The 27,599-nt window shown below is 41.6% G+C and overlaps 1 protein-coding gene across 1 annotated transcript in view; it reads right to left on the bottom strand.

Annotated features, from left to right (window-relative positions):
- FSD1L (fibronectin type III and SPRY domain containing 1 like) overlaps positions 1-27,599 on the bottom strand; it is a 70,665-nt gene that overhangs the window by 29,188 nt on the left and 13,878 nt on the right. The window contains exons 2-5 of the mRNA XM_075560264.1: positions 18,792-18,887; positions 16,643-16,774; positions 11,593-11,694; positions 3,336-3,358 (exon numbers count right to left, since the gene is read on the bottom strand). Coding sequence (XP_075416379.1) covers positions 3,336-3,358; positions 11,593-11,694; positions 16,643-16,774; positions 18,792-18,887 — 353 coding nt within the window. The remainder of the gene's footprint in view (positions 1-3,335; positions 3,359-11,592; positions 11,695-16,642; positions 16,775-18,791; positions 18,888-27,599) is intronic.

Genomic DNA, 27,599 nt, shown 5'->3' with positions numbered 1-27,599 from the left:
GTAGCACACTTCTTCTTGGATAATCCTCTCAACCTCACCTTTAGGAGGTTTCTGAGACTTAATTTTAGTGACAGGTCTAGCGGAAATAATGGGTGGTGAGGGTGTTTCCTGGGTGTTCTCAGCAATATCTTGCGAGGCATCTTCCTCAGATAATGCTACTGATGCAGCCCCACCTGGCATATCAACTCGAATAGTTTGGCTAATCTGCTCAGGTGTTTCTAAGGGCTCAGTATCCTCTTCTTCTGGATCATCAGCCCATATGTTCCCATCCCATGTTTCAGGGTCCCAACTTTTCCCAATTAATGCCCTTACTTTGGTTTCAGACACTACTCTAGATCTGCAATTCAGCTGCCGTTGTAATTCAGCCACTCGTATAAGGAGACTCTGGACCTGGTTCTAGCAATGTCAGCTCTTTTACTAGAGGAGAGAAGGCTCTCCTTTGTAGCACAGATGGAAGTTTTCAAATGTTAGTCTGCACCTGAGGCGTGCTTTTGAGGCTCTGAGATCATCCCTCTCCTTAATCACACTTTCCATTGTACGAAGGACCAGCCAACCAGCTTCCCTATACTTGTCATTATTACAAAACTCCTGGAAAATATCAAATATGCGATTGCCTAGAGCATCTCCTTTCTCCAGCACGTCATCTACTTTAGGTGCTACTTTAGGTATTATCTTTGCTATTTCACACCATGGATTAGTACGGGTAGTAGACGTATCCCCGTCAAGACTAAATAGGTTGGAAAACCAATTTAAGAAATCCATATTTATAGTTTATTTCTCTAGAAGCACTCCTGGTACCAAAATGTATTGGACAGGGTTCTCTAGAGAGACAAACCAGATTGCTAGTAATTATATATAAATATATTTATAAAAATAGATTTATAATTCAAGAAATAAACCGTTAAATTATATACAGATAGGTAATACAAGAAATTAACAGTTAAATTATAAAGCAGTGAGACACTAGCAGTCCTTCAAGTTTTGAGAGCTGCCAGTTGCCAGTCCCCTTCTGTAGAGAGAGCTGGGCTATATATACCCAGGCAGCAAACAGCAAGGCAGGTCACCAACTGTCATCAACTGTCGGTGCCCAGCTCCAGAGATGAACATTCCAATCCTGTGGGCTTAAAGGGACCTCAACTTACAGTGACACAGTCCACAGGCTAGGCATCCCACAGGTAGTGTACCCCTTTAAACTGAGGCACAGAACAACCAAGGTGAGGCTCATCGAGCCATTTATCCCTCTGCCCTTCAGTTACTCCTACTTGTGTTTATCGGCCAGGCTGGCACAATAAACCATAGCACTTACATACTTATATATTTTATTCTTCTCAGGTATGAAAGGCTTTTCTTCAAAATGCCCCAATCGTTATCAAAGGAATACATCTTTGTGTGTGTGAAAGTAATTAATTTATCATGATTGTTTAAATTATTTTTATCTTATAAAATAGCAGTGCTAGAAATCTAGACCTTTGCTCCCTGGTAGAGTGCCTGACAAATAAAACAGAGATGCTTGGACATTTATTAAGAAGGTAAAAGTCATGTTTTAGTAATTACGAGGGCTTGGGAGAAGGGGGATGGGTGGTCAATGGTTCATGGAGACGGCGTTTGTTTGGGATGACAGAAAGCCTCTAGAAAGTGACAATTGTACAACAATGTGAATGTAAGTGCTGTCACTGAATTGTAAATTAGAAAATGGAAAAATAGCAACGAGGAAAGAAAGAAAGCTTTTCCACAATTAAGCTTAGATTCCGCAATTTTCCCTAAGCAGAAAGTGAAAAGGTTACAGAGTTCTTCCAGGCAGACAATAGGAGACTACCTCAGTGCTGATGAAATCAAGACAAAAGGCTGGCTTATGACAAGAAGCAAAACAGACAGGCTCAGGAGAGAAGACACTGAGCCACCAACACTGGCCATAAAATGAACTCCTGACAAACAAGCCTGAATACAAAGAAAGACATCGGGGTGAAGACAGGAATTGGGGTACACGGAGCCAGAAAGATCCATGGAGGAGAGGAAGATTTCTGCAGTCTCCCAAAGTTTTCCTGTTAGGAAGTGACTTCCCCATCCAGGAAAATCAGAGACCAGACTCCAATTCGTGGCGTCAAGAGGAGCTGGGTGACAGCAGGCAGTGTAATCAAGCCAGAGTGGAAGCTGGATTACTCATGGTGAATTCTAGCAGGCAGAACCCAAAGCTACCTCATTCAAAAAGTCAGGGCTAAGTAGCATCGTTCCTTACAGTCACTAGACTGTGCACTGCAAACTGTCATAATTCCCCTTCTCCAAACCTTCTACAGCCAGAACCTATTCAAATGGCCCATCCTTATCCACTCTCTGATATATAATATACATAATTACAAATTACTTGATATGTGTGCTAACAATGGTGTGAGGTTCCACGTGAATTTCTCCTCTAATCAAATCAGAGTCCATGAGACAAGTGGAGATGAGAGTCAAAGTTTCAGCTAGGATTTCCAACAGATCCTAGGTCCCACACAAGCCATCATGAATCATTCTGTGAACTGGCTGATGACTGAATTATCCATGATTCAGCACAGTGCATGGAGGAGCTGCCCCGTGTAGAGACTCTCCTATCCGCACGTGAAGAAGCCCTCAGGGACAATTCTACCACAGCCCATTCTCAGTGACTAGCCGAGCACAGCAAAACTATCCCTTTTGTTGAAACTCATTCCAAATGTTGTCAACAGTCCCTTCAGACCTCTGGGGTGTTGACAAGTAATCCACCCCCTTTCTTCATCCTGGCTCAGTCCCCTGAAGCCAAAACCTTTCATCTTTTTCTCTCGTTTTCTGCTGGTAGAAAGAACATAGTGGCAGTAGAGGAGATGGAGCTGGCACCAGGAGCAGGATGGAATTAGTGTGCACAGGTGTTAAGGAGGGCAGGGAAGTAGGGGAGCTTTGGCTCCTGCGGAGGACTCCAAATGCTGCAACTTCTCAGAAAACTAGACACTCGGATTTACAATTAAAAGCAAGGAAAAATGCATTCCAAGAATATGAACATATTTCAAATTATTCAGAACGGTTCCCATCTGTTAGTGTAGCTAATTAAGGATTGTGCTACAACTAACTATATTAAACCAGAAATGAAATTCTTTGGGAAGTACAGATTTTTCCACAGCTAAGTTGTTTTTTTTTTTTAAAAAAACAACCATGTTGCTATATTGATTATTCAACGGGAACATACAGAGGACTTTGTTTTCAGTACTTAGCAACTAAGTATTTTTTAATCAACGGGATTCTAATAAAAAAAACTGCTTGTGAATTTCATTTCTGACTTCAATATCAAGATTTTAAGAAAAATGTAGTTTTTTATACCATACCTATCCTTGATCTGTCTGGCAGCCTTGGAGCAAGTCAGGGAGAAGAGAAAGAAGGCAGTTAGTGCTGTTCATGCAAGTTTCCATGGCAGTAACATGCAAGAAAGTTAGGATATACACCCTGCGATAGATTAGTTCCTAATCACCAAAATATAAATTACAGAAACTTTTATAGTTCACCAAAACTTGCATAATGTGATGTCAGAATTATAGAAAGCTTAGACGTGTGCATAAGTCACTTTTAAAAGAAGGAATATGTCACACACAAATGAATTCTTGATGACGGAAAATGTTTTCTTTGACCTGAAGATTATTAAAGCACACCTTGACTTTCTCTCATTCAATCGGACACGCATCTAGAATAAGCGACCTCCTTCTTGGGGCACATATTTCCATGCATCCTGTCTTATACATTTTAAATCTGTTCTCCAATTTCTTTATAGAGTTCTCTTTCACACCTAATGTTGTTAAAAATTGGTTGATCCAAGTTTTCTTTATATGCCTCCACAGGATAAGGACTTTGGACACTTGAGAGCTTGTCTTATTACATATAAAACTAGGCTCCAATGCTATAATCCTCTACACAATTGCAAAAATTCAGAGTAGGAGAAACTTGAGAAATGCTTTTCACAACAGGGACTTTCCCTGTGATGACGTTATATAAGCTGCGACCTCAAACGACTATGCATAAAGATATGTCTCCTTTTCATTTTTGAGAGCGCTATCACAAGTTTGGGAAGGAGACAGATATTACTTGGTACTGTATCATCCTCGAAAGACCATGAAAAAACTGTTTCCCCATACATTTATATATCGTATAACTCACTGCCATTGAGTCAATTCTGGCTCATCGTGACCGTGTGGGACAGGATAGAACTGCTGCTGTCCGTTTCTGAGTCTGTAACTCTTTGTGACAGTAGAACATGTCACCTTTCTCCTTAGCAGGGGCTAGGCTTCCATTTGTTTTTTTCAGTTTCATAGTTTGCAGTGCAACCCATAATCCACCATGCCAGGAGGGATCCTGTATGTATTGTATAATATGTGTAAATAAAAGATTTCCCTGCACTCATCAGTGGAGTTGGTGGTACATCTGTTGTATGTCATGACTGTGTTGCTCAACACACTATCCCTCTGCCGAACATACTGTTTAGCACACAGTAGCAATACTTGTCATCAGTTACCATCGACGTGGTTCTGACTCATCCTGACGCTAGGTACCACAGAACAAAACTCTGTCTTGTTCTATGTCAGCCTCCCAATTGTTGCTACGCTCCAACCATTGTTGAAGCTGCTGGGTCAATCCATCTTGATTAGGGACTTCCTCCACCTCAATCATGACGTAATACTAATACCTCTTTGATTAAATTGAACATAAATTTGATGTTCTATTGCCTCTTTTATTAAGTACTATTATTAATATTATCATTATTATTCATACTTCTTATTGATCATTTTTATACCCACTTTCTTTTTATTTTTTTACATTTTATTAGGGGCTCATACAACTCTTATCACAATCCACACAGATACATACATCAATTGTATAAAGCACATCCGTACATTCTTTGCCCTGATCATTCTCAAAGCATTTGCTCTCCACTTAAATACACCCACTTTCTCTGTGACAGACCACACTGAGAATTCGAAGACCGGCACTATCACTAATCAATCCTGTGACCTTGTACAGTCAGTCCCCGGTTACGAATGTGACCTTTCCTAACAGTATCTTTAAGTGGAATCTGTAGGTGAGGCAGAGCAGGTGCATATTGTTCATAGTTAGCTTTACTCTAGGTCAGCAGTTTGGACCCACTGGCCACTCCATGGGGCAGAGACGAGGCCGTTCGACTTTGTCCAGGGAGCAGTTATACGCTGTCCTGTAGGTTTGTTATGAGCTGAAGCTGACTCAATGTCAGGGCCTTTGTACTTTAAGAAAAGGCTCAAAGCCTTTTCAATGGCTTCCACACAAGTATTGGTGACTGTGATAAAGAGTCTGTGATGAAGGGCTGGTTCAGTCAATTTATAGTCTACCCTGCCAGGTGACAGCAAATTGACAGAACATTAAAGGGCAAAGAGGGGGTTGTCCGGAAGTCAGATACTAACTGTTCTGTTTCTTTATTAAGAGATTTGGATACTTATTATTTCTAAAGTTGCACTTCCATATTCTATGAGGGGGAAGGGTTCAAAAAATTGGTGGTAAAATGGAATTAAAAGACAATGGAAGAGGGGGTGCTCTAAAAGTGATGTGGTAATGATTGTACAACTGTCCTTGATATGACTGAATGATTGAGCTATTGAATTTGGGTGGGGGGAGATCATGGGACTTTTTCCACAAACTTTTTGAAGCATCCTCCCATAACAAGCCAACTAAACTCTGTGGCATTTAGAATTTGTGGCCTAAATCAGGACACTACTATGGTCACAGGAGTAAGAAATGTGAAGAGTGTCAATTATATGACTTTTTAAAACTACTCTCCTTACAGTTGGATTTACAAACCAAAGGCTTTAAATACAAGTACTAAGGAGCTGCGACGAGAGGGGATCGACTCTGCCACTGACATCTCCTTACACCTGCAGAAATGCCACCAGCATCGCCTTGGCCTCTCCCTAACTCATTTCCCCTGAAGAGGTCATATGCAGAGAGAACATGGAAAGGAATCGCTCAGCCTGTTCCCTTGGTACTTACTTACTCATAAATCCCGTGTGCTTTTGCCTTCTATGTCACAGTTTGACTAAACAGAGACCAGAGGTGGCCCAGTGCTGCCTGCACCTGGGAGGGTACAATGGTTCAGTAACAGGAAGGTTATCCATTGATATGACCTATTCTTCAATAGCATCCTATCTGCTTCATTCTTTTATCTTCCCACTGGTTTAGAACTAGGCTAGGAGCATTACTTACATCTTCAAATAAGCCAACAATAAAACATCACTGTTATTTTTTAAATCCCTCTAAGTGGCCATTTTTATTTTGTGTTGAATGAGTGTGTGCTTGCACACAAAGCTTACATGGTAGGGCTTCACACACTCAGGGTGTGTGTGAACAATGCAAGCAATAAATTAACAACCGATAGTCTAGCGAAAACTGTATGTCATCTATGTACAAGCAACATATACAACGGGCCCAAATGAAAACCTGTAGCTCCTCTTTCACCTAAAGTTACATTTCACTTCGTATACTGCACAAAGGGCGAAGAACTTATCCTGAGCGATAAGAGGGTAGACAGTACCAGGTCTAAGTTCAAGAAATGTCTTCAGTCAAAAGAGATGATTTCATCCTTTTTCTGGAATTTCTTTTCCAGAAGCCGAAAGCTGAAGAAAGATACATATGACAACTGAGCTCCGTTCCCCTTTCAAGGTCAAGAGTGGTGTTTTTCTCAAAATATCTCTGTTTATAAGGTACACGCTGGTCCCAGGACTTAGCGCTCTCTCTCTCTCTAAGGCATTTCTGTTCACACACATAATTCCCTTTAGTGGGTTCCGAAGAGGCCTCGGTGGGCGCTTCGGCTGCTTTGGGTCACAGCACTGCACATTACTGGAAAGCCTCCAAGAAGCATCAGTCGCGACACTTTGCTCAGCACAGCTCTTTAGATCGACTGAAGCCTTGCGTGCCAACACTTCCTTCCTCTTGATTTCCGAGAGACTGCTCTTTTCTCCGTCCACCCCTTCGTCTCTCAGATACTTGTCTCCAAGGCAAATCTTACCATTCTGACCTTTAATTTTATTGGTCATAGCAATTGGTCCCCCAAGACCAAACTTAAAGTAGAACTACAATAGGAGTACACAGTATAAGAGTAATCACAAATAATTACTAAACAAATATGAAGAAATAAAGGCCAAATCTGCTATGTCCATACAGAAACTAGTGTCTTCTGTAAATGTATCCAGTACTTCGAAGATTATGCTCCTACTGTTTTTACAAGGAGGTCTGGTGATGTGGTGGTGACGGGTCTGTCTGCTAAGCAAAGGCCGGTGGTTTGAGCCCAGGAGACAGATGCGGCAGTCTGCCTCGGTAGAGACGACAGCCTTCGAAACGCTACGTGGCAGTCGCCCTCTGTCCTCTAGGCTCACTGACTACAACAGGTTTGGTTTTCTGGTTTGACTATTTCCGTAGATAAATGAAAGAGGTCAATCGGAAATAATTCTCTTAATGCCTAATGCCAGTAGCTAACTTAATTGAATCGGCATGCTTTCCAAACACATTTAAAATGGGAATAATGATAAAATATTGACATTTAAGACCTTGCTTCCTGTACTCGTTTGCCTAAACAGAACAAAATAAGATTTCTAAATCTGTTGTCCATCATCAGAAAGTCTGAAATCGATCAACAAAAAATTAGGAGCATGATGGTACGGTTTAAGAGATTTGCATTTCAGCCAATAAGGCATTAAGTTTGTCGGGATTCCGAGTTCCAGGATCTTTGACCTCTCAAAGGCCATCCTTATTCTCCTAACCTGCAGGTACTGAATTTTAAAATCTGTCTGTTGACTCTGAAATGTGAACTAGATTTACTTCACTTCGGTGTGTTAATAAATAAATAAACTGAATCATCTAAATAGCAAAAAGAGGCTGGCATGCAGGAAGCAGCAGGAAGGAAAGTCTGCTGGGATTACCCAAACCCACAGTCGGCAAGTTGATCCCGACCCAGGCGCCACCTTATAGAGGGTTTGGGAGACCACAAATCTTTTCAGGAACGGAAACTCCGTCTGTCTTCCTAGGAGTGGCTGGTAGGTTTGAGCTGCCAACCAGCACATACTTCCACAGTGCCAGCCGAGAAAGCCCTGGAAACATGGGCAAAAATAAGAATAATTCTGTTCTGGAATGATCGTTGCTAGCAGATAGGTATACTAAGACTGCAGATAAATCTGGTAAACAGAAGGTGGCATGTACAGCATTTGCGTGGCTTATTTTCACTTCCATTTGCAGCAGAGTCCAGTGGGGTTTCTAGTTGAAAATCTGAATGTGACACCGCAATAAACAACTCTTCAAGTCTCATTCAAATGCTCGACATTGTTCCATGTAGCAGGTTTTCCTGCCAGACTTGGCACCGTTCGCTTTGTGATATCCTCTCAAGGTGATTCTAAAACTGACTTAGAGGCGAATACTTAGTGCTTTTTAAAAAGTTTGAAGTACAGTTAAGAGATGAAATAACAATAATAATACCTAACTGATCAAGGATTCACGATGGCAGGAGGGGGAGGGAGAGGAAAACAAGGGAGCTGACAGCAAGAGCTCAAGCAGAAAGCAAATGTTTGGAAATGTTGATGAATAGAAGGGTGCTTCATACAGTGGAATGATGGCTTGTCCCAAGACTTGTAAGAGCCTCCAATAAAACAATTAATACAAATTCTAAAGGTTTATAATATAGCATTAAAATGTCAACTCTTAAAAAATATTAAAAGGGTGAAGGAAGAAGAGTTTTTGCTTGGGGGGAACTGAGTTTATGTTAATGGTGGTGAAATAATTTGGAAAAAGGTAACTTGAAGAGTATAATCAATGGCACTTAATTTTACATGGAGGATGTTTTATGTATATTTTAGCCACAATTAAAAATAATAACAATTACTCTAAAAACAACGAGTACAAGGAAGAAAATGATGTAAGATTTACTGTGATACTGATTGTACAACTCTCTTTGATATGACTAAACTACAGAATTTATGCAAATGAAGTGCCAATAAAACATAAATATATATTAAGAAATAACTTGGGAGTACAAAGGGGACCTAGTCAGAAAGGGTGAAAGAGATAGTCTCAAAATGATACTTTGGACAAGAATATCAGCCTCTAGTAAAAAAAAGGCACAGTTGATTCCATATATGGAATAGGAAACCTTGTAAGAAATTCTTTATCCAGGTCTCCAGCATATACTGCTCCTTCATGAAGTAATCTTCAGTGTCATCCCTCCCTATTTTGTCAGCATCTTGGTGTTTGAGGCAAGTCCAATGCAGTTGTTTTACTGTAAATCAAACCATGATCTGGGCAGTGTGTTTGGATACAGTAAGAAAATAACTGCACGCAGCTCTCATTGAAGTAATCTTAAAGGAGAAACTGGAATTACTGGCTGGACAAGGAACTTCTCTCACCACATCTCCAAACACTGCTCTGCAACACAGTGACAGAAGACAAGAGCCAAACAGCAAGAAGAGAGAAGCAAAGAGGTACATTAGGAAAATACACTGACATCACCCAAGTGATGTAATTCACAGAGTCTTTCCATTTTCAGTCACTGGGCACGAATTTGAACAGAAACACAACTGGAAAGCCAGAGGAAGTAGTAAGGAGGGTAGCATATCGGAAGAGGAGGAAAAGGCCTTTGAAAATGTCGTATTAAAAAAACCTGGGGAAACTTTTATCTGATCTTAAATTATTGCAACTGGATTCACTTCACTTTCGAGGGACTGTGTTTACATTTTACAACTGTCCAATCAGTTCGTTGTTAATTCTTACTCCTCTGATTACGCGTAACACTAACCGCCCTTACAAGGGGGGGTGGGGGGGGGACAACAAAACCATCACCAAAATGCAGCAGTCCTCTGAGGAAGGCCCTCAACAAAATGGATGGGCGCGTGGCTGCACCCATGGGCTCAAGCGAAGACAATTGTGAGGACGGTGCAGGTGTGCGCAGTGCTTCAATCTGCTGTGGAGTCGCTGTGGGTCAGAATCCACCTGACTGACCTTACAACAACATCCACTGATTAAGAGTCAACAGGTTTCAAGAAAGATCGTGAAAATATAAATAAATAAAAATTTTAAAAAGAGAGATCGTGAATGGAGGATATTAAGTCTGACTTTGACTGCTCAGACATCTTTTGCTTCCTGCATGGTTACTGGCTATATTCCAGATATTTCACATTATCACATAAATATTTTCTGGAGAGGTGATATAGCATACCTTTAAAATACTTTAATATATGATACATTTGGGAAAAAATGAAGAGCTGATGCCAGGGGCTTAAGTGGAGAGCAAATGTTTTGAGAATGATGAGGGCAATGAATGTACAAACATGCTTTACACAACTGATGTATGTATGGATTGTGATAAGAGTTGTATGAGCCCCTAATAAAATGATTAAAAAATAAATTTTTTTAAAAGGCATGAGAAAAAAATATGATATATTTCCTTCATAATCTCTTTATGTACCAGGGGGAAAGGCAATTTTCTCATAATCCACCTCCCAATTTAAGAACTAGTTTCCTGGGTTTTATAAAATAACTTTTTGCTTTGATTAATTTTTCAAAACAAAAAGAATTGTGAACTTCAATTTCAAAATAAAGTATGTAAGCTACCAAATGGAAGTTTTTCCCCTACTTCACATGGAAAATGAAAACATGCTACAGATGCAAATGCATTACAAAACCAACTTTAGCTCACTACAGAGTGCGCTAAGCCCAACCAAGTAGCATCCAACTCAAAGCTGGAAGGCACTGGCGTGACAAGCACTCAGCCTGCATTTTGCTAATGGCGGACCTTAATGGGACCTGGCAGTGCAGCGGCTGGGCTTTGACCTTCAAAGCTGGCAGTTCAAAGACACCAGACAGGGCATTCTAGTCCCACTAACAGGTTCAGTCTCAGAAATCCACGCGGGCAGTTCTGACATGTCCTACAGGGCTGCTATGAGTCAGCATTGACTCCAAGGCAGTGAGTTGGGTTCTGGTTTGGCTTAGACCTTATTTCATACTAATTTCACAACATATTCTACACTCTTTGAATTCTTATTTAATAAACCAGTAATCGCTTTGAAGCAATCCACTTAAAATAAGAGTAGAATCTATAATTCAGAATCTCTTAACATAACATGCCAGTTAAAACATTAGCAGACTTCTTGTTCTAATCTTTAAATTTTAATAAAGCATTCAAACAATTAGTCAAGTAGGGAGATGTATCTGACCTCAATAGCAAATTTCAAAGTCAGTGCTCATTTGCATCAATTGATGATGGATTTTCCCAACTGACCCCTAGAAATAAATCCAAATCTAGATCATGCTAATAGCAATATCATAAAGTGTTTAAAATGAAAATATGGCTTGCTGAGGTATACAACTACCACTAAAATTACCAATAGGAAAGTAACTAAAATAGACAATGGTTTGACTCATCTGAATCAAGTGCTAAGGCAAAAACTCCACTGACATCACTTGTCTACAGCCCTAAGACACACACGCTAAGAATCAAGTAACCTAAGTAAAAGGGGCGCACACCACACTTTTTGTTTTGTCAGTTAGTACTAGGTTCTGGCAAGTCTTTTCAGTTTGGGTTTGTACCTTTGAAAATTCTTCAGGTTCCTTGGTACCTAGAGACCGGGTCGCAAATTCTAGCAGTTCTTCAGAATTCTCCAGGGCATTACTGCACTGGCTCAGCTGACTCTGAGGGAAGGGAAGGAAAATGAAATGAAATCACCAAAATATAGTTTCCTCTAAACACTGGGATCTGATCTATTAAGTTATAATGAACTTACAAGTTTAAGAGCTCTAAGTGAATTTAAAATATGTTAGAGAAATAATGAATCAACATCATTTTGACCAGTCATAAATAATACATTTTCTTTACTTTGTAGTTCATAGGACTCTTGGTGGCAGGCAGAGCAGCTAGTAACCACAACAGGGGTTGCTAATTACAAGGTCTGTGAGTCAAACCTACCAGCTGCTCGCTGGGAGAGAGATGAGGCTCTGTCGCTCATAAAAGATTAACAGCCTCCAAAACCATAAGTAGTCATTCTACCCTGTTCTGCCTTGCTTCTGACCGTTTTACATCGGTATTTTGTAGCAACGATCTGCGCAGTGAATGGGCAATGGCTATGAATCTAAGTCAGTACCGTATATACTCGTGGATAAGCCGAGGTTTTTTTCAGCACATATTAAGAAACATTTTATTAGGGGCTCATACAACTCTTATCACAATTCATACATATACATACATCGATTGTATAAAGCACATCCGCACATTCCCTGCCCCAATCATTCTCAAAGCATTTGCTCTCCACTTAAGCCCTTTCAGCACATTTTTAATGCAGTTTTTGTGGTAAAATCAGGTGCCTCAACTGATATTCAGGCCAGCTTATATTCGAGTATATATGGAAAAAGCTATGAAAACTTCAAATTTTTCTCCAAATATCATGATGTTGCTTATTGATCCTCCGGCCAGAATCTTTGTTTTCTTTATGTTTCTTTATGTTACATGCCGGAGGCTGTAATCTTTGATCTGTATCAAGTTCTTCAAGTCTCCTTCACTGTAAGCTTGTATCATCTGCATAGTTCCGGTGGTTGAGTCTTTCTCCAATCTTTGTGCTTTCCATATAATCCAATTTCTCAAATTTAGTTGCTCAACATGTAGATTGAATAAGAGGTGTGAAGTAGACAGCTCTGTCACACACCTTTCTGGATTGAACACCATGCTGCATCCCCATGTTCAGTTCAAACAATGCCCTCTTGGTCTGTGTACAGGTTCCCCATAAAGACAGGCTTAAATGTCCTGGGAGTCCTATTTTTCACAATTCTGTATGTGATTGTCTCTGGTTGAATGCCTCTGCACAGTCAATCCAAACAGGTAAACCTCTCTCTGGCATTCTATTTCCAGCTGACTGCTACCTGACATCGAGAACGATATCCATTGTTCCATTTCTCACGAATCCAGCTTGAATTTGTGGCAGCTCCCTGTCAATATATTGTTGCAACTATTTTAAAATTGTCTTCAGTAAAGCCTTCCTTCTGTGTAGTATTTAATGAGTGTATTCATTAACCCCCTTATTCGGCTGAATCATCTTTCTCTGGAATGGACACAATATGGATTTCTTCCAATTGGCAGGCTGGGTAGCTGTTTTCCAAATGTTTTGCATACACAAATGGGTTAACAGCAATCAGTCCTTTGGGTACAGTAACTGCATATTCTTCTGCTTTCTTTGGATGCTTCCTGTGCCATTCAATATCTTATCCGTAGTATCTTAAACATTGAAACTCAAGACTTAATTTTCCCTTCATTTTGTTCGGTGTGAAGTTCTTCTACCCTCTAACTCCCTAACCCCGGCTCTGGGGACACTTCATTCCAATGCTTGGCCTCGTCGAGCTGCCCTTGGAAAGCTGTTTGGATCATTTACTTCGTAATTTCTTGCTTTTGCTGCAGCTACTCCGTCCTCATGGACAAATTTCAGAATCCCTTCTGACATCTGCTCTGGTCTTTCCTGTCTTTTTAATGATTTTTTGATTCCTTCATTATCTTTACAAATGAATTGCCTTACTTGATACTGCCTCTTTATTATGTAAGCTTTTCTTCCTCAAAACTCTTCGGGTACGAGGCCCATAATTCATCTCCTCTTGGGTCACTGGTGTTCAATGTGTCAAATCTATTCAGCTTCGCACTTTGGCTCCCTCTCATAGACGCGTTTCAGTTTTCTTCAGGCACATTGTGAACTTGCATGAGTTACTGATGGTTTGTCACTGCAGACAGCTAAACCTTCTTTATTTCCGACTTTCACTTTCCAATTATCAATGACTCTTGATTGCATGTTGTCTTAGAAGTTGGTAACTCTTCAGGCTGCCCCCCACACACCTCTTTGGCACCAGCGGTTGGTACATTCATAAAAGAAATTCATTTCTAAACTTTCAAATGTATCCAAGATTCTTCTTCAGAGTCCTCATTAATATATTTTTATTGCACATTCAAATCCAGTTTTTTTCATTTTTAACATCAGGGCTAAAGTTAAGCAAGGATTCAAACACCAAAACCCAGATACATGGAATGAAGCATTCTACTCCAAATTAGCACTGACTTTGCTTCAACATGACTAGAAGACTCTTTGTGTATGTGTGTGTGTGTGTGTGTGTGTGTGTGGATTTGTTTTTGATGCTGTCAAATGCCAAAGTCCATTCCAATTCTAAGTGATTCACTGTACAACAGAACAAAATAATGCCTCTTGAGCCCATTGTTACAGCCACCATGTCGATCCATCTCCTGATGTAGCTTCTTCATTGATCCCCTACTTTACCATGGAGGATGTCTTTCTCAAGAGACTGGGATCATGATAATGTTGCATGAAACAAAGTCTCACTATCCTTGATTCTAAGGAACTCTGGCTATATTTCACTCAAAACAGATATTTCTTTTATTGAAAGCCTGTCCCGCGGCACTTTCACCATTCTTTTTCAATACCACAAGTCAAAGTTCAACATTTTCATGACCTTCCTTATTCATATACATATAATAGTATTAAAAAATTATGACTTGGCTTCTAAAAGTGACATTTAGGAAACCCTGTAATAGGGGCTTGTTGGTGCAGAGCTATAAAGGGCTATGGTGGTGTGGGATAAGATTTGGTTGCACAAGGTCAGGGATTCAAACCCGCCAACGGTTCCCCAAGAAGACGTTTATTCCTGTAAATGATTACAGTCAGAGAACGCCTAATGAGCAGTTCTAATCAGTCTTCTAAGGTTCCATGACTCAGAAGAGATGCAGTCACAGTGGGTTTGTTTTTGGAGGAAGAGCTTGTTCGTTTCCTAGCTCGGCTGCAACTAGAAGACTCTTAAAATGCTGTTCTTTGACTATCTTTGCAAATGAACGGCCTTATTGATATAGCCTCTAGTAGGCAAGCGTCAAACTCTTCACGTCAGCTTCTAAGCAACTGCTTCTGAATTCACTTCATGACCTCTCTGCATTATGTAAAGCCATATTCTATACATTTTTTGCTTATTCTGCTTTTATCTCTTAAATTCTGTTTTGAAAGGGCCTGAGTTTCCTTTCCTTTTGCATTTCTTCCAAATTACCCTCTATTAGAATGTGAAATAAACGGGAGAGGAGCTATTTTTCGTACTGCCACATACCCCAAATCCAGCATAACCATCAATGAAGTTATATTGAATGAATGCATCAAGTGTAACTACTGGCAACAAAGAATCATCGCTGACATAGCCCATAAAGCGTTCTTGTAAAAGACTCTAATCTTGACTCTCAAATATGAATTTACACTAAGATATAAAATGTTTTCAAAATGTTTCAAATTCCTTACAATTCTAAATTATCTTCAGGGTAAGCATAACTAGATATAATGATGAACATGGTCAACATTTAAAAAAATTCAATGTAATAGGATAATTATGTTTACTTTCTAACAATGCTTTCCAAAAAGTCCTTACTGGTGAAACTGCTGTCCAACATATTTGAACATGTAGGAGGAGACTGAAGAAGGCAGAGAGGAGGGGGAAGGGCTGCAGGGGAGGAGGGAGATGGTTAACTGCCATTCAATAAAAGCTGGCGATAAAATAAAATGTATGTACTAATGTGAGACTGGGAAATATTTTTCCAAACACATTTTGCAAAGTTTATCTCATGAGAGATATTGACAATGGTTTAATTTTATCTACCCAATTGCAAGTTGGTTTTTTTAAAGTGTCCATTTGCTGTCTCCAGATTCCAGATTCCCCACTGACAATGCCAAAAATAAACAATTGTGGAGCTACCTTTAAGGAAGGAGATCCAGAGACAAGGTAATGTAAGCAATAAAGCAACAGGCACCTGCCCGGTATTTGGAGCCTGGAGGTAAGAGAAAAGGCAAGCAGTGTCCATAACGCTGGGCATCCCTCACCAGGGACGGCTTACGTTGGTTGGCAGAAACTGGCAAGACAGAGCACCCTCAGTACGCATGAGATTTCTGTCCCCAAAGGTAAGGGGGAAAGGTAGGAAAAGCGATACCACTCATGCCACCGTGCGTTGATAAACCTGTTGGTTGATGGCAGAGAGAGAATGGTGGAGAGCACGGATGGCGAAGGCCAAAGGCAGGCGGAGATGAAGCAGCTGCGAGCACACAGGGCCTTGCATGCTGCTAACTATGAAGGCGCACCTGGGCCCCAGCACAGGCACGCACTTGCATTTTGTGCTGGTTGAGTCCACGCCCTAGGCCTTCGGAAGATGCTCAGTTTTCCCTTCTTCTCCAGTCTTGCTTTTTTTTAAAATGAATTAATTCATTTATTATAATTATTTCAACTTATGGGTAGTTCGTGATTACATTTTCTTTGAATAATTTCAGTAATGATGATTATCCCATCCCCTCAAACATAAGCAACAAACCTTAACTTTACCCTGGAAAGATAAACGGCCTCGAGAGGGTATTTGACTCGCGGACACAGTGTGTATAGCACACAGAGAGATCATTTGCAGTCTTCCACAGGTTTCAGATTCTCAAAGATACCTGTGGCCAAACAAAGTGAAGAACTGCCCTTTGCTAAAAGGTACAGGTGTATACAGAAACCCATCATTTTTCACTTTTCATAAATTAAACATTCAGTGTACTAAAACAGTCATCTTTAAATAGCTCCATAATCTCACCTGTAACTCTTGGGATTTCCGAGCTTGTTCCTGCTTGATACTGCTAATCATGCTTTCTTTCATCTCGTCCAATATAGAGTACAAGCTATCGAATTCTTCATCTAACTCTGAAAGTATGTTAGAAGAATTTTCCTATTAAAAAATAAACAGAAGAAAACAGTGGTTTTACTGAAGAGCTCTCAAATAGTGAAGAAGAAAACCTGAAAGGCTTATCAGAGAACAGATACAAAGATTCCTGTTGACTAGTGCCCCAAGTTCAAGTTCTAGCTCTCAGAAGTTACGTTCAAGTTCTAGCTCTCAGAACTGGTGAATGTGACCTTACTTGGAAAACATCTTGGCAGATTCAAATAATGTGCACAAGATTAGAGTGAGCCCTAATAATTCATGCCTGGAAGCCATTGGAAAAGAGAAGGCACACAGAGGAAGAGGCCATCTAAAGACAGACAGGCAGACACTAAGGGAAGACAGCCCAGAAGAGGCCTTTAACCTACGAATGTCCAAGGTGACCAGAAAATAGAAAATATAAGGAAGGTCACCTAGAGCTGCCAGTGAGAAAATGGGTCAAAGGATGGCCGAAATTTCTCGTTAAGGTTTATATGCCAAAATACACACCAGTGACTTGACAAGAGTCATCCAACTAGCTCGTAAGAGCAAAGTCAATCAAGTATTTTAAATGTCAGGCTCTCCCAGAGACCCGCACTGCTTCACCGAGCAGGATTTGGCTCTCACAACAACTTAAAATATTTATGAACTCTCCAAAAACACTCGCTGCCATCAAGTCAATTCTGACTCATAACAACCTTATGTAAAATATCTACCTTTGCAACAATTACGAGCCAGAAGAGATTCTCTTAAGGCATTTTTCAGTGTAGTTGAATCATTCAATTAAGAACTGCAGACTGGCATGCATTAAGAGAACTAAGATGGACAAAAGACTACAGAACGATATGTTCAAGCCTTTGTTAAAATATTTATTTTAAAAAGACATGGCATCACCAGAGTCTCATCAACAGTAGTGCCAATAGTTATATTAATTAACAGTGATTACAACAAAGTGTGGGTGGCGAGGGAATGTAATATGTAGTCTAGAAACAGACTTCAGGTCAAAGTCCATGTTCTCCATTCAGTAACAGTATAACCATGGACAAGTCACCTGAATTCTTGGAGCCCCGTCTCTCCATCAGTCCAAAAGAACTGGACTACTCGCTCCTCTCAATCACCAAGTGGCACATTCTTCCTGTCTCTTGTCTGCTACCTCTCATTTCCCCATCCTCAGTGACAAGAGTGCGCCTGAATTCTCCTCTGTGTATGCGGTATGGAGCCCTGGTGCTGTAGTGGTTAAGCACTGGTCTGCAATCGGCATGGTGGGCAGTTCAAAACCACCAGTAGCTCCTAAGGAGAAAGACTGGACTTTCTGCTCCCGTAAATGGCTAGTCTCCGAAACCACAGTGGGTCAGCACTGACTTGATGGCAGTGAGTTCTGAGTTTTGAGAGTTATGTCTACGGTGGAGTTCTCATCGAGCAGAGGAGTGGTGTGGGTAAGTGCTACTCTTAAGGTCTCTTTTTCCAGATGTCATGGTTCTTTTTATCAATCAATCAAGATTCACCAAATTTTCCAGTGAACTAACTCAACAGTTAAAATTGTGAAGCCCATGATCAATTGACTTCATTCCTAGCAAATTGAAACAATAAAATAACTATAAAATTTGGAAGGTTTAATAGGCCAAGAAGCAAGCAATTACGAGGTTTAGACAAATGCTCCCAAAACATAATAGTACAGGGTTCACTGTCTGCAAGTGTCTTCCAAGTCTTCTACAGCTATTTCACAAAACACTAAGGCACATCCGTGACGGTACCACTCAGTGATCTTGAAGTCCTTTCACAGGTGCCATTGACTCTAAAAGTGAGCACTAGAATATTGACTAACAAGTATCATTCCTCTCCTGTCCCTTCCATTTGCTCTTTCCAAATAGCACCTTGCAGGGACAGGAAGGAAAGCGTGTTGATCTTACCAGCCATGTTAAAATTCTGCCCTCACCCCTATTAAAGTATAATCTAGTGTTAACAGAGCATATGTACACTTCTGATAGGACCCAACAATTATTCACTGTGACATATTTACACAGATTCTATAATACAAGATTCATACCTGAACTCCTTTTAATGTATGATTCAATGTGTAAATAAAGTTCTGAATTTCATCATTTTTATTTGCCAGAGTTGAAATAATTCTTTGAAGAGCTTCCTAGGATGAAAACAAAAGATCAAAACATTGATATTTTATTTTAGTTAAAGGGAACGATAGCCTTCACAGCAACCATTTGTTTAAAAACTCTTTACTTAGGAGTCTGTTGTATAACGCAGAGGACCAACTGCCTGGCTTCCCACTGCTCAAAATTTCCAGAGGCTCTATAATGATAAAAGCAAAGATCTGTATTTGAACTGAAAAAATAAATTAAAACCTTCTTATTCCAAGTATCCAACGTAATCATCAAACTTTCTACATAGAAAATAATAATACTTCATATCAGTCGCATTATTTTGGGTCGTCTAGCCACGGTAAAGAAATAGAAACAAACCCTTGAATTGTTAGGCTATGGATGAAGACCAATGACACCAAGAGTGGGCTGCTTAACCTACTGGTGTTCCTCCACACGCAGCTGCCACAGCAAACGGAACGTCTAACACGGCAACAGGATATGAAGAATTAAAGAAGCAGTGAAATTCATCGACATGCAAAAATTATTCTCATCCCTGAGGCTGGCTAGGGTTCTCTAAATGTATAAGATAGTAAATTTGCACCTAGAATCACAAAGTCACGTCTATAGCAAAGTCAAAGTCACTGCCATCGAGTCAATTCTGACTATAGTGACTTTATAGAACTGGGTAGAAATGCCCGTGTTTCTAAGACTGTAACTCTCAACAGGAATGGAAAGCCTCTTCTTTCTCCCGAGGATCGGCTGTGGATTCAAACTGCTGACCTTCTGATTAGTAGCCCAACTCATAACCACTCCATCACCAGGGCTTCTAAATAATACCCTTAGTTTACAATTAAATTTATCTTTACCATTCCCTTTTACTTCATCCAAAAGTATACTATCCCCTCAAGACTATGGCCATTAGTCATCTTTCAGGACTGGAACTGAATTCATCTTCGTATTAGAATCAATTCATTTAAGATAAAAATGGCAGAATTTACCCAAGGACCAAGAGTTATGCAAGAAGGAGAAATGGGAGGGAGTCACACTGGTATAGTGGGATCAGTGATGGTACACCGAAGGGCTTGAAATGTTTGTCCTACAGGGCTACTCACTGCAACCCTGCACAGGACTTTACAGGAGTAGAGAGCCTCATCTTTCTCGTGAGGAGCAGCTGGTGAGTTTGAACTGTCAACCGTGCAGTTAGCAGTCCAATGCCGAACTGACAGTGAGATCAGGGCTCCGCACTACAGATGATTTTAATTCAATGACCTACTTGAAGTCTACACGTAGCTATCTCACAAACACTCCACAGCTCAATATGTCATGTTGACTTAAGGTCAAGTCTGCTTCTGTTCCAGCAACCGTGTCCGTGTGCACCACAGAAGGGAACACTGCCCGTGGCTTTGGCATCTCCACAAGTACTGCTGTGGGTGAGCCCACGACGGAAGCAACTGTCCCAAGTTGTCCTGTTAAGGGTCTTTTTTACTGACCCTCTAATTTACCAAGCATGATGTCCTTCTTCAGGGCTGGCCCCGCCTCACCTACATCCAAAGTACATTCTTGCTTCTGTGGCACATTCTGGCTGTACATCTTCTAAGACGGAGTTGTATTTTTTTCTCCTGCCAGTCCATGAAAACAAAATGATCTCATGGCCAACAAGTCAATTCCTACTCAGAGTGACCCTATACAGGGGTTCTGAGGATGTAAATATTGACAGGAGCAGACAGGTGAGTTTGAACCTTGTAGCTTTCAGCCAGCACATGGAAGACTAATTATTCTGGGCCAACACCATCATTTAATAGCATCAATTCTTCTAAAACATTCTTTTTTCATTCTGGGTTTATACGATATTATCACCAAAAGTGGTATTCTTCAGGACTATAAAATGTTGATTCAGCAATAATGCAACATTGCTTCTCCTCAATTCGTCAATCTCAACATGGCAGAACACACGCCGTTTGATTCAGTAGGGCCAACACAGTCCATTTCAATTCACTAATGCCTAGATTATCAATCTTCAAGTGTTCCATTCATTTTTACCACTTCTAATTTTCCTAAATTCATATTTCATACACTATACATTGCAATTTGCTTATTGTAATAAACGTATAAGAAAAATGTTCCATTTCCACATCTTCACCTGTAGAATTCTGTGAATTGACTATTTATTGTTTATCATACTGATCAACCATATCCATTATCCACTGCAGCTGTTGCTTCCCATTTAGGAATCATGCCACAGGAACAAATGCAGATTTGCTGTACTTCGTACATGCCATTAACATCATTCTAAGGAAGCAACTTTGCCCCAGTTGGTTCATCTGCTGGCATGACTCACATAATGACCCGCTGCTATTCATCAGGTTTTTCCTGACCAGTTTTTTTTTAATTAAAATATTTTATTGGGGGCTCTTACAGCTCTTATAACAACCCATACATCATTATCAAGCACATTTGTACATATGTTGCCATCATTCTTTTTTTTTAATTAAATGCTTTTACTGGGGGCTCGTGCATCTCTTATCACCCATACATTCATCCAGTGTGTCAAGCATATTTGTACATATGCTGCCATCATGTTCAAAGCATTTTCTTTCTACTCGAGCCCTTGATATCAGCTCATTTCCCCCAGTTCCTCCTCCACCTGCCCTCCTTCATCAACCATTGATAAGTTATTGATTATTCTTTTCCTATCTTATATCATCCTCTGTCACCCTGCATCCACTTTTCTGTTTTTCATCCCCCTGGGAGGAGGCTAGATGTCAATCCTTGTGATCGATTCCCACTATCTCCCCCCACCTTTCATTAACCTCCTGGTATCTCTATTCTCATTGTTGGCCCTGAGGCGTTTATCTGTAGCAGTGTGCATGTTCTGGTCTAATCCAATTTGTAAGGTAGAATTGAGGTCATGATAGTGGGGGGAAGGAAGTATTAAAGAACTAGAGGAAAGCTGTGTGTTTCATCAGTGCTATACTGCACCCTGACTGGCTCATCTCTTCCTTGTGACCCTTCTGTGAGGGGATGTCCAATTGTCTATAGATGGGCTTTGGGTCTCCACGCCATGCTCCTTCCCCATTCACATTGGGTATGATTTTGTTCTGGGTCTTGGATGCCTGATACCTGATCCCATGGACAACTCATGATCACACAGGCTGCTGGTGTGCTTCTTCCATGTGGGCTTTGTTGCTTCTCAGCTAGATGGCCGCTTGCTTATCTTCAAGCCTTTAAGAGCCCAGATGTTTTATCTTCTGATAGCTGGGCACCATCAGCTTTCTTCACCACATTTGCTTATGCACCCATTTTGTCTTCAGCAGATGTATCGGGAAGGCGAGCATCACAGAACATCGGATTGTGAGAACAAAGTGTTCTTGCCTTAAGGGAGTACTTGAGTCGAGGCCCAATGTCCATCTGCAACCTTAATTCTTAACATATAGATATAAGTACATAGATCTAGTCCCTTCTCATTATATATACCGTGTATGCTCATGTATAATCTGAGTTTTCCAGCATATTTTAATGCAGTTTTTGTGGTAAAATTAGGTACCTCAGCTGATATTTGGGACAGCTTATACTGGAGTATATATGGTAAATATATTTACATATGTACCTGCCTGTATTTAGACCTCCATAATTGTCATTTGTCTCCTGGCTCTTTCTTCTATTTCCTTTTACTTCCCTCTTGCCCCACCATCATCATGTTTGGTCTTCATTCGGGTTTAGTAATTCCTCACTGCTACATTGTCCTTGATTAAGCCCCACTAGGCATACTCCACCCTTCTTCCCATTAATTTTAGTTCACTTGTTGTTCCTTTGTCCCAGGGTTGGTTCCCCCTCCCCTTCTCCTTTCTCTAATCTCCAGTATCCCCCTGGAACCATCGGTCCCATTCTTTCTGTCTCCAAATTGTTTATCCTATCTTATCTAGATAGACATGCAGACATTAATAAGCACAAAAACCAAGCAAAGCCAAACAAAACAACAAAGGAAGCCAAAACCAACAAAACAAGACCAACCCCCCCCCCAAAAAAACCCCCAAAAATAAAATAACAAAAAGAAAGCCACTGACAAAAAATGGAAAAACCTATTCAAATAGTTCAAGGTCTGTTTGTTGGCATTTAGGAGTGTTTTCCATTCGAGTCTGATGGGTGTCACACTCTTTCTCCAAAGTCTACTTTTAGTATTCTCTGGGGACTTCATCGCTTTACTCCCCTTGCTGCTCTGTTGCACGCCCTTAGTGTTTTGCCCCAGTGTGGTGGTGTCAGATTGTCCCTTGTAGCACTATGGTTCAGTGAGGGACATCATGTCTCGTGGTGGGGCTGGCCCTATGGTCCTCTCTGTGCATTGTCTGCTCTGAGCAGGAATATCATCCTCAGGGCTTGGTGGGCCAGGATGTGTTCCCCTCACTCTCTATCTCTCTGTTTCTCCTGTGTGCTCTGATCAGACATGCTCCTCTCCCCATGTTGTAGCTGCAGTGCTGTCCTCTTAAGCGCATTCTTCTTGGGGGGTGGGGGTTTGTCCACATAGTTGGGATTGGGGCCAGCCCCGCAGACTTCTCTATTGGTTCCCTGGTACATGCTGGTATGTTGTATTCACGGCTTGGCGCATCGGGCGGAAGCCTGGTGCTGACCAGTTTTAAAGGAGTAGATTATCGGCTCCCCCCCCCCCCCCAGCTCCCTGCGTCTGGAAGCGCCACTGAAATCTGTCCACCATGAGTGACTTGTTGGTAATTGACATACTGATGGCCAGGCACCACAACACAACCGACTGACAGGCAAGTGGTATTAAAATGCCATAACTCCCATTAAATCTCAGCTTTTCTCAAACAGTCTATGTCGGTGAATGGTTCTACCAACTGCAAAGCCAGCACCCTAGTCTAACATACTTCTTTTCTCCCCTCTCATTCATGCCTCATATGCAGTCACCACGTTCTAGAGATTATACCTCCAAAGTAGTCTAGAGTTACGGTTATGTAGTACATGTCACTATCAGATCTCAGCCTATACTCCTGTCAAACTTCTAACCTGATCTCTGAGCCAGTCTTTCTCCGCAGTAGTCACTTCTCCTGTGATGCAGGTAGAGTAATCCGACAGCCCCCTCCCTCGCTTCGCACTCCTCAGTAGCTTCCCACTGCTCCTTAGCTTGAGCGTAAACTGGCCGGCCCAGTGGCCCACCCAGTGCCTACCTCACCTGCTCCATCTCACACTGGGCGTCCTGGCTCTAGGCACATTCCCGTCACGGTAGCCTGCTTGAGTTTCTCCAACACGTCTAAGCAGCTGGGAGCCTTCATGAACAGGCTACTTCCTCTGCTTATGATCACTGTTCTAAAACATACACGTACTAAACTGTTAAATTAGTTTAAATGTATATAATGAGATATGGCTCTTTTATTATCAGAACTTCACTGTGAAGGAGCTCACAGATGACGTGACTTTCATCTGTTGTGGGATCCTATGCACCAGGAAAGGCTCTCGGGTTGCAGCTCAGGTCTAACGTCTCTCATTATCTTCCAAACACTGATGGATACAGTGATCGGCAATATCAAGTATCTCGCGCTTACATCTCTTGATAGCATAATTATACCTTGTAAGACTAAAAGTTCTAAGGGATGTAGGACTGAGGAGATTTAACCAATGCCAGTGCTGCTGGCCTTCGTGAGAGAGACATGTGGCACATGACCCTGAAGAGAATGTGCACAAGAAATCCCAGGCATAGAAGAACACATCTTTCTGGCCAGAGTATGGCCAGAGTGCCCCTTAGAGGGAAGGAGAGCAAGACTGCTCTCATGGACTTTTGGACATGTTGTCAGGAGAGACCAACCCAAGAGAAGACATCATGCTGGGTAAAGTGAGGGCGGTGAAAAGAGACAGGCCGTCAATGAGATGGACTGACACCATGGCTGCAGCCATAGGACCAATTGTGAGGATGGTGCAGGAGCTGGCAGTGTTAAGATGGCCTCTGACAACAACATGCACAATTGCCAGGACCTCAAAAAAATTATTTAACACAAAGTAACATATATGAAAGGACTTCAAAATGCCCGTGAAAAAATTAGATTAAAAGACAATAGAATTTTTCGACGAACTTTTTGAAACCCCCTTGTACAAACAATGAAATATTTGGATTAAAAGAGAAATTAAGTTCTGAAACATGTTACAACACGGACTAACATTAACTTGGAAAACTGCATGTTCAGTAAAATGTGTCAGACAAAAAAGGGTAGATGGAGTATTATCCTGCTTTTACTAAACATGTGGAATTGGAAAATGTATTGATAAAAAGTTTATCAGCAGCCATTGAGGGCCAGGGGAAGGAGGGATAAGTAGTTATTGCTTAGGGAGTTCTGAGTGTCTTTGAGGCGATGAAAAATTTACTCAGTGTCACTAGATACCTAAAGTGATAATCTGTTACATTTTTGCCACAATAAAAATTAAAAACAAAACCCCCTACCTTCACGGAGAGTAAGCTTCCAAATCAATTCCCTCACCTCAATTAGGCTAAGGCAACAAGAAAAAGGGCTTTATCCACTCCAGCCATGCCCAACTGCAAGCGCTCCCATGAATGGATCAAAGTCTTCTGGGGCGGAGGAGGCGTGGGAAACCCCTTCAATGGAGTGCTGGATGTTGCTCTCAAGTACCTTCCTTCAAGCGGACTCGATGTGGCCCTCTGTAGGAGGGTACGTCTAAAAGCACTGCTACCAACCCACAGACCCCTTTTCTAAAGAGAACCATCAAGACGCGAACAGCAGCCCCCCATCTAGGTCTGTAGGCTTCGGAAGGCAGGGCTTCCCTCTATCTCGCCTTTCCCTGAGGAATGCCACGTGCTCCTCCGTTTAAACCACGCCCAAAGGGCAGTTTGGACATCCTCAAGGGATTCGGATTGTGCTCCTGCTAAAGATTCTGTAAGTTTCAGGAACAAAAAGAAGTCTGAAGGACAAGGTCAGGAATGCAGGTGGAGGTGGTCACACGTTTCCCAACAAAACTCTCAGGGTAGGCCAGCCCTGTCCCCCTCAAAGAATGAACAGATGCTCTGTCAGGATGGAAGAGATTCCTCAAGACAACTTTCCAAACCTTTTCCAACATTGCTTTCAATTTTCTTACAGCTTCTTCAAAAGAAGCCCCTGAAATTGTCCTGTGCCCTTCAAGAAAAGCTATCCTTTGAGATGCCCCCAAAAGTTGCCATGCCTTTCTGAGCTGGCCTCTCTGACGTCAATTTAACTGGCCCCGCAGATCCCTTCCGAAGTCACTGTTTTGACGGGACTTGCTCTCTGGATTGTATTGGTAAAGCCAAGCCTTGTCTCCTTGTTACGATTCGTCCCATAAAGCCATCTTCGTTATCCTACAGCTTGCCTGAAACACTGACGGGAAGATTGGCTCTTTGAGCTAGCTGAGCTTTGTGCGATGCTTGTGGCACCCACTGAGCCCAAAGCGTGCTGAGGTCAAGATGTTTGCTCAAAATTGAAAATGCTGGACCATGTGAGCTCCTGAAGCTACCGCTTCAATGATAATTCTACGGTTTTCCTTTACTTGAGTCTGGACTTTAGCCACAGCTTCTTCATGCGCCCAAATCTGTGGTCTTCCCTCCCTCAGCTCATCTTTGAGGTCTGTCCCAATCTTCTTTGAAATGCTGATCCATCTAAAAACCATTGTTGTATTGTTTTTTAAAATCACTGTTTTATATGGCACAGTATTCCCCAAAGCTTGTGACAGAGCTTGAATGATTTAGAAACATGTCCCCGTGAGGTTTGTCAAAAACCTGGTATTAGGCTGACCTCACAATCTCGTTTCCACCCCACGGCATCCTCCTGAAGCTACCGCAAGTGTAGGACTGAGAACTTGTCTGCCGCCGTTCATTCATCACAGAGACGTGCTTACACAGGTGTTTCTTAGAATTAACCTGTACATATAGGAACTGGAATCGTAGGAGGACAAGATGCGACCTGGCTTTGTGCCATCCTCTCGTTTGTCGCTGTGTTCACCCATCGGTGCAGCTAGTGGGTCAACCCTAGCTTCATACTTCCTACATTCCGAGTTCCAATTATTAATAGATGTTTGCAGCTGTTTCTTCTCATTTTGAGTCAGGCCACACCAGCAAATGCAGGTTCCAAAAGGTTCCGTCCGCACTCACATCTGCTCTACTTTGAGGAGGCAAACCTTCTTCAGTCACACTTGGTATGCCCAGCTAACCGAGGGACTCATCCTCTGGCGCCAGGTCAGACAAGGCTCCACTGCTGTGCGTATGGTTCCCATCGGCCAATTCTTTCTCAAAACAGAGTATCCGGTCCTCCTTCCTAGTGACTCTGCTGGCACTTGAAAAACATTGGCGACATAGCTCCCAGCGTCCCAGCAACACACAGGCATTACGGTATGACAAGCAGACAAACAGTGATAGTGTGTGGACTGCCCATTGCCATCAAGCCGACTCTGGATCACAGCAGACCCACATGGAGCTCTGAGGCTCTAAACCTTTACAGACACAAATAGACTCATCTTTCTCCTGTGAGGTGACTGGCATGCTCGAACAGCCAACCTTGTGGCTAGCAGTCTAACACTTAGCAGACAGTAGCACCGAGCTCCTCCGTGTGCTTAACAGCAAATCAAGGACAGCTCTCTGAAGCAGCAAAGGCGATCCGTAGAATGGGAGGCAGGGGTTTGAACCCATTCCTTCTAATTTGGTCCCCCCGCTGAGAACATGTTTCCATCTCAGATATACTACATCAGAATCGACACTTTAACACGATCGATCCCCAGCTCTTACGCAT

Source organism: Tenrec ecaudatus, chromosome 10 (assembly GCF_050624435.1).
Source record: "Tenrec ecaudatus isolate mTenEca1 chromosome 10, mTenEca1.hap1, whole genome shotgun sequence".
NCBI classification, from domain to species: Eukaryota; Metazoa; Chordata; class Mammalia; order Afrosoricida; family Tenrecidae; genus Tenrec; species Tenrec ecaudatus.
Note: the sequence above shows the minus strand (reverse complement) of the source record. Positions and strands in the feature narration are given on the sequence as shown.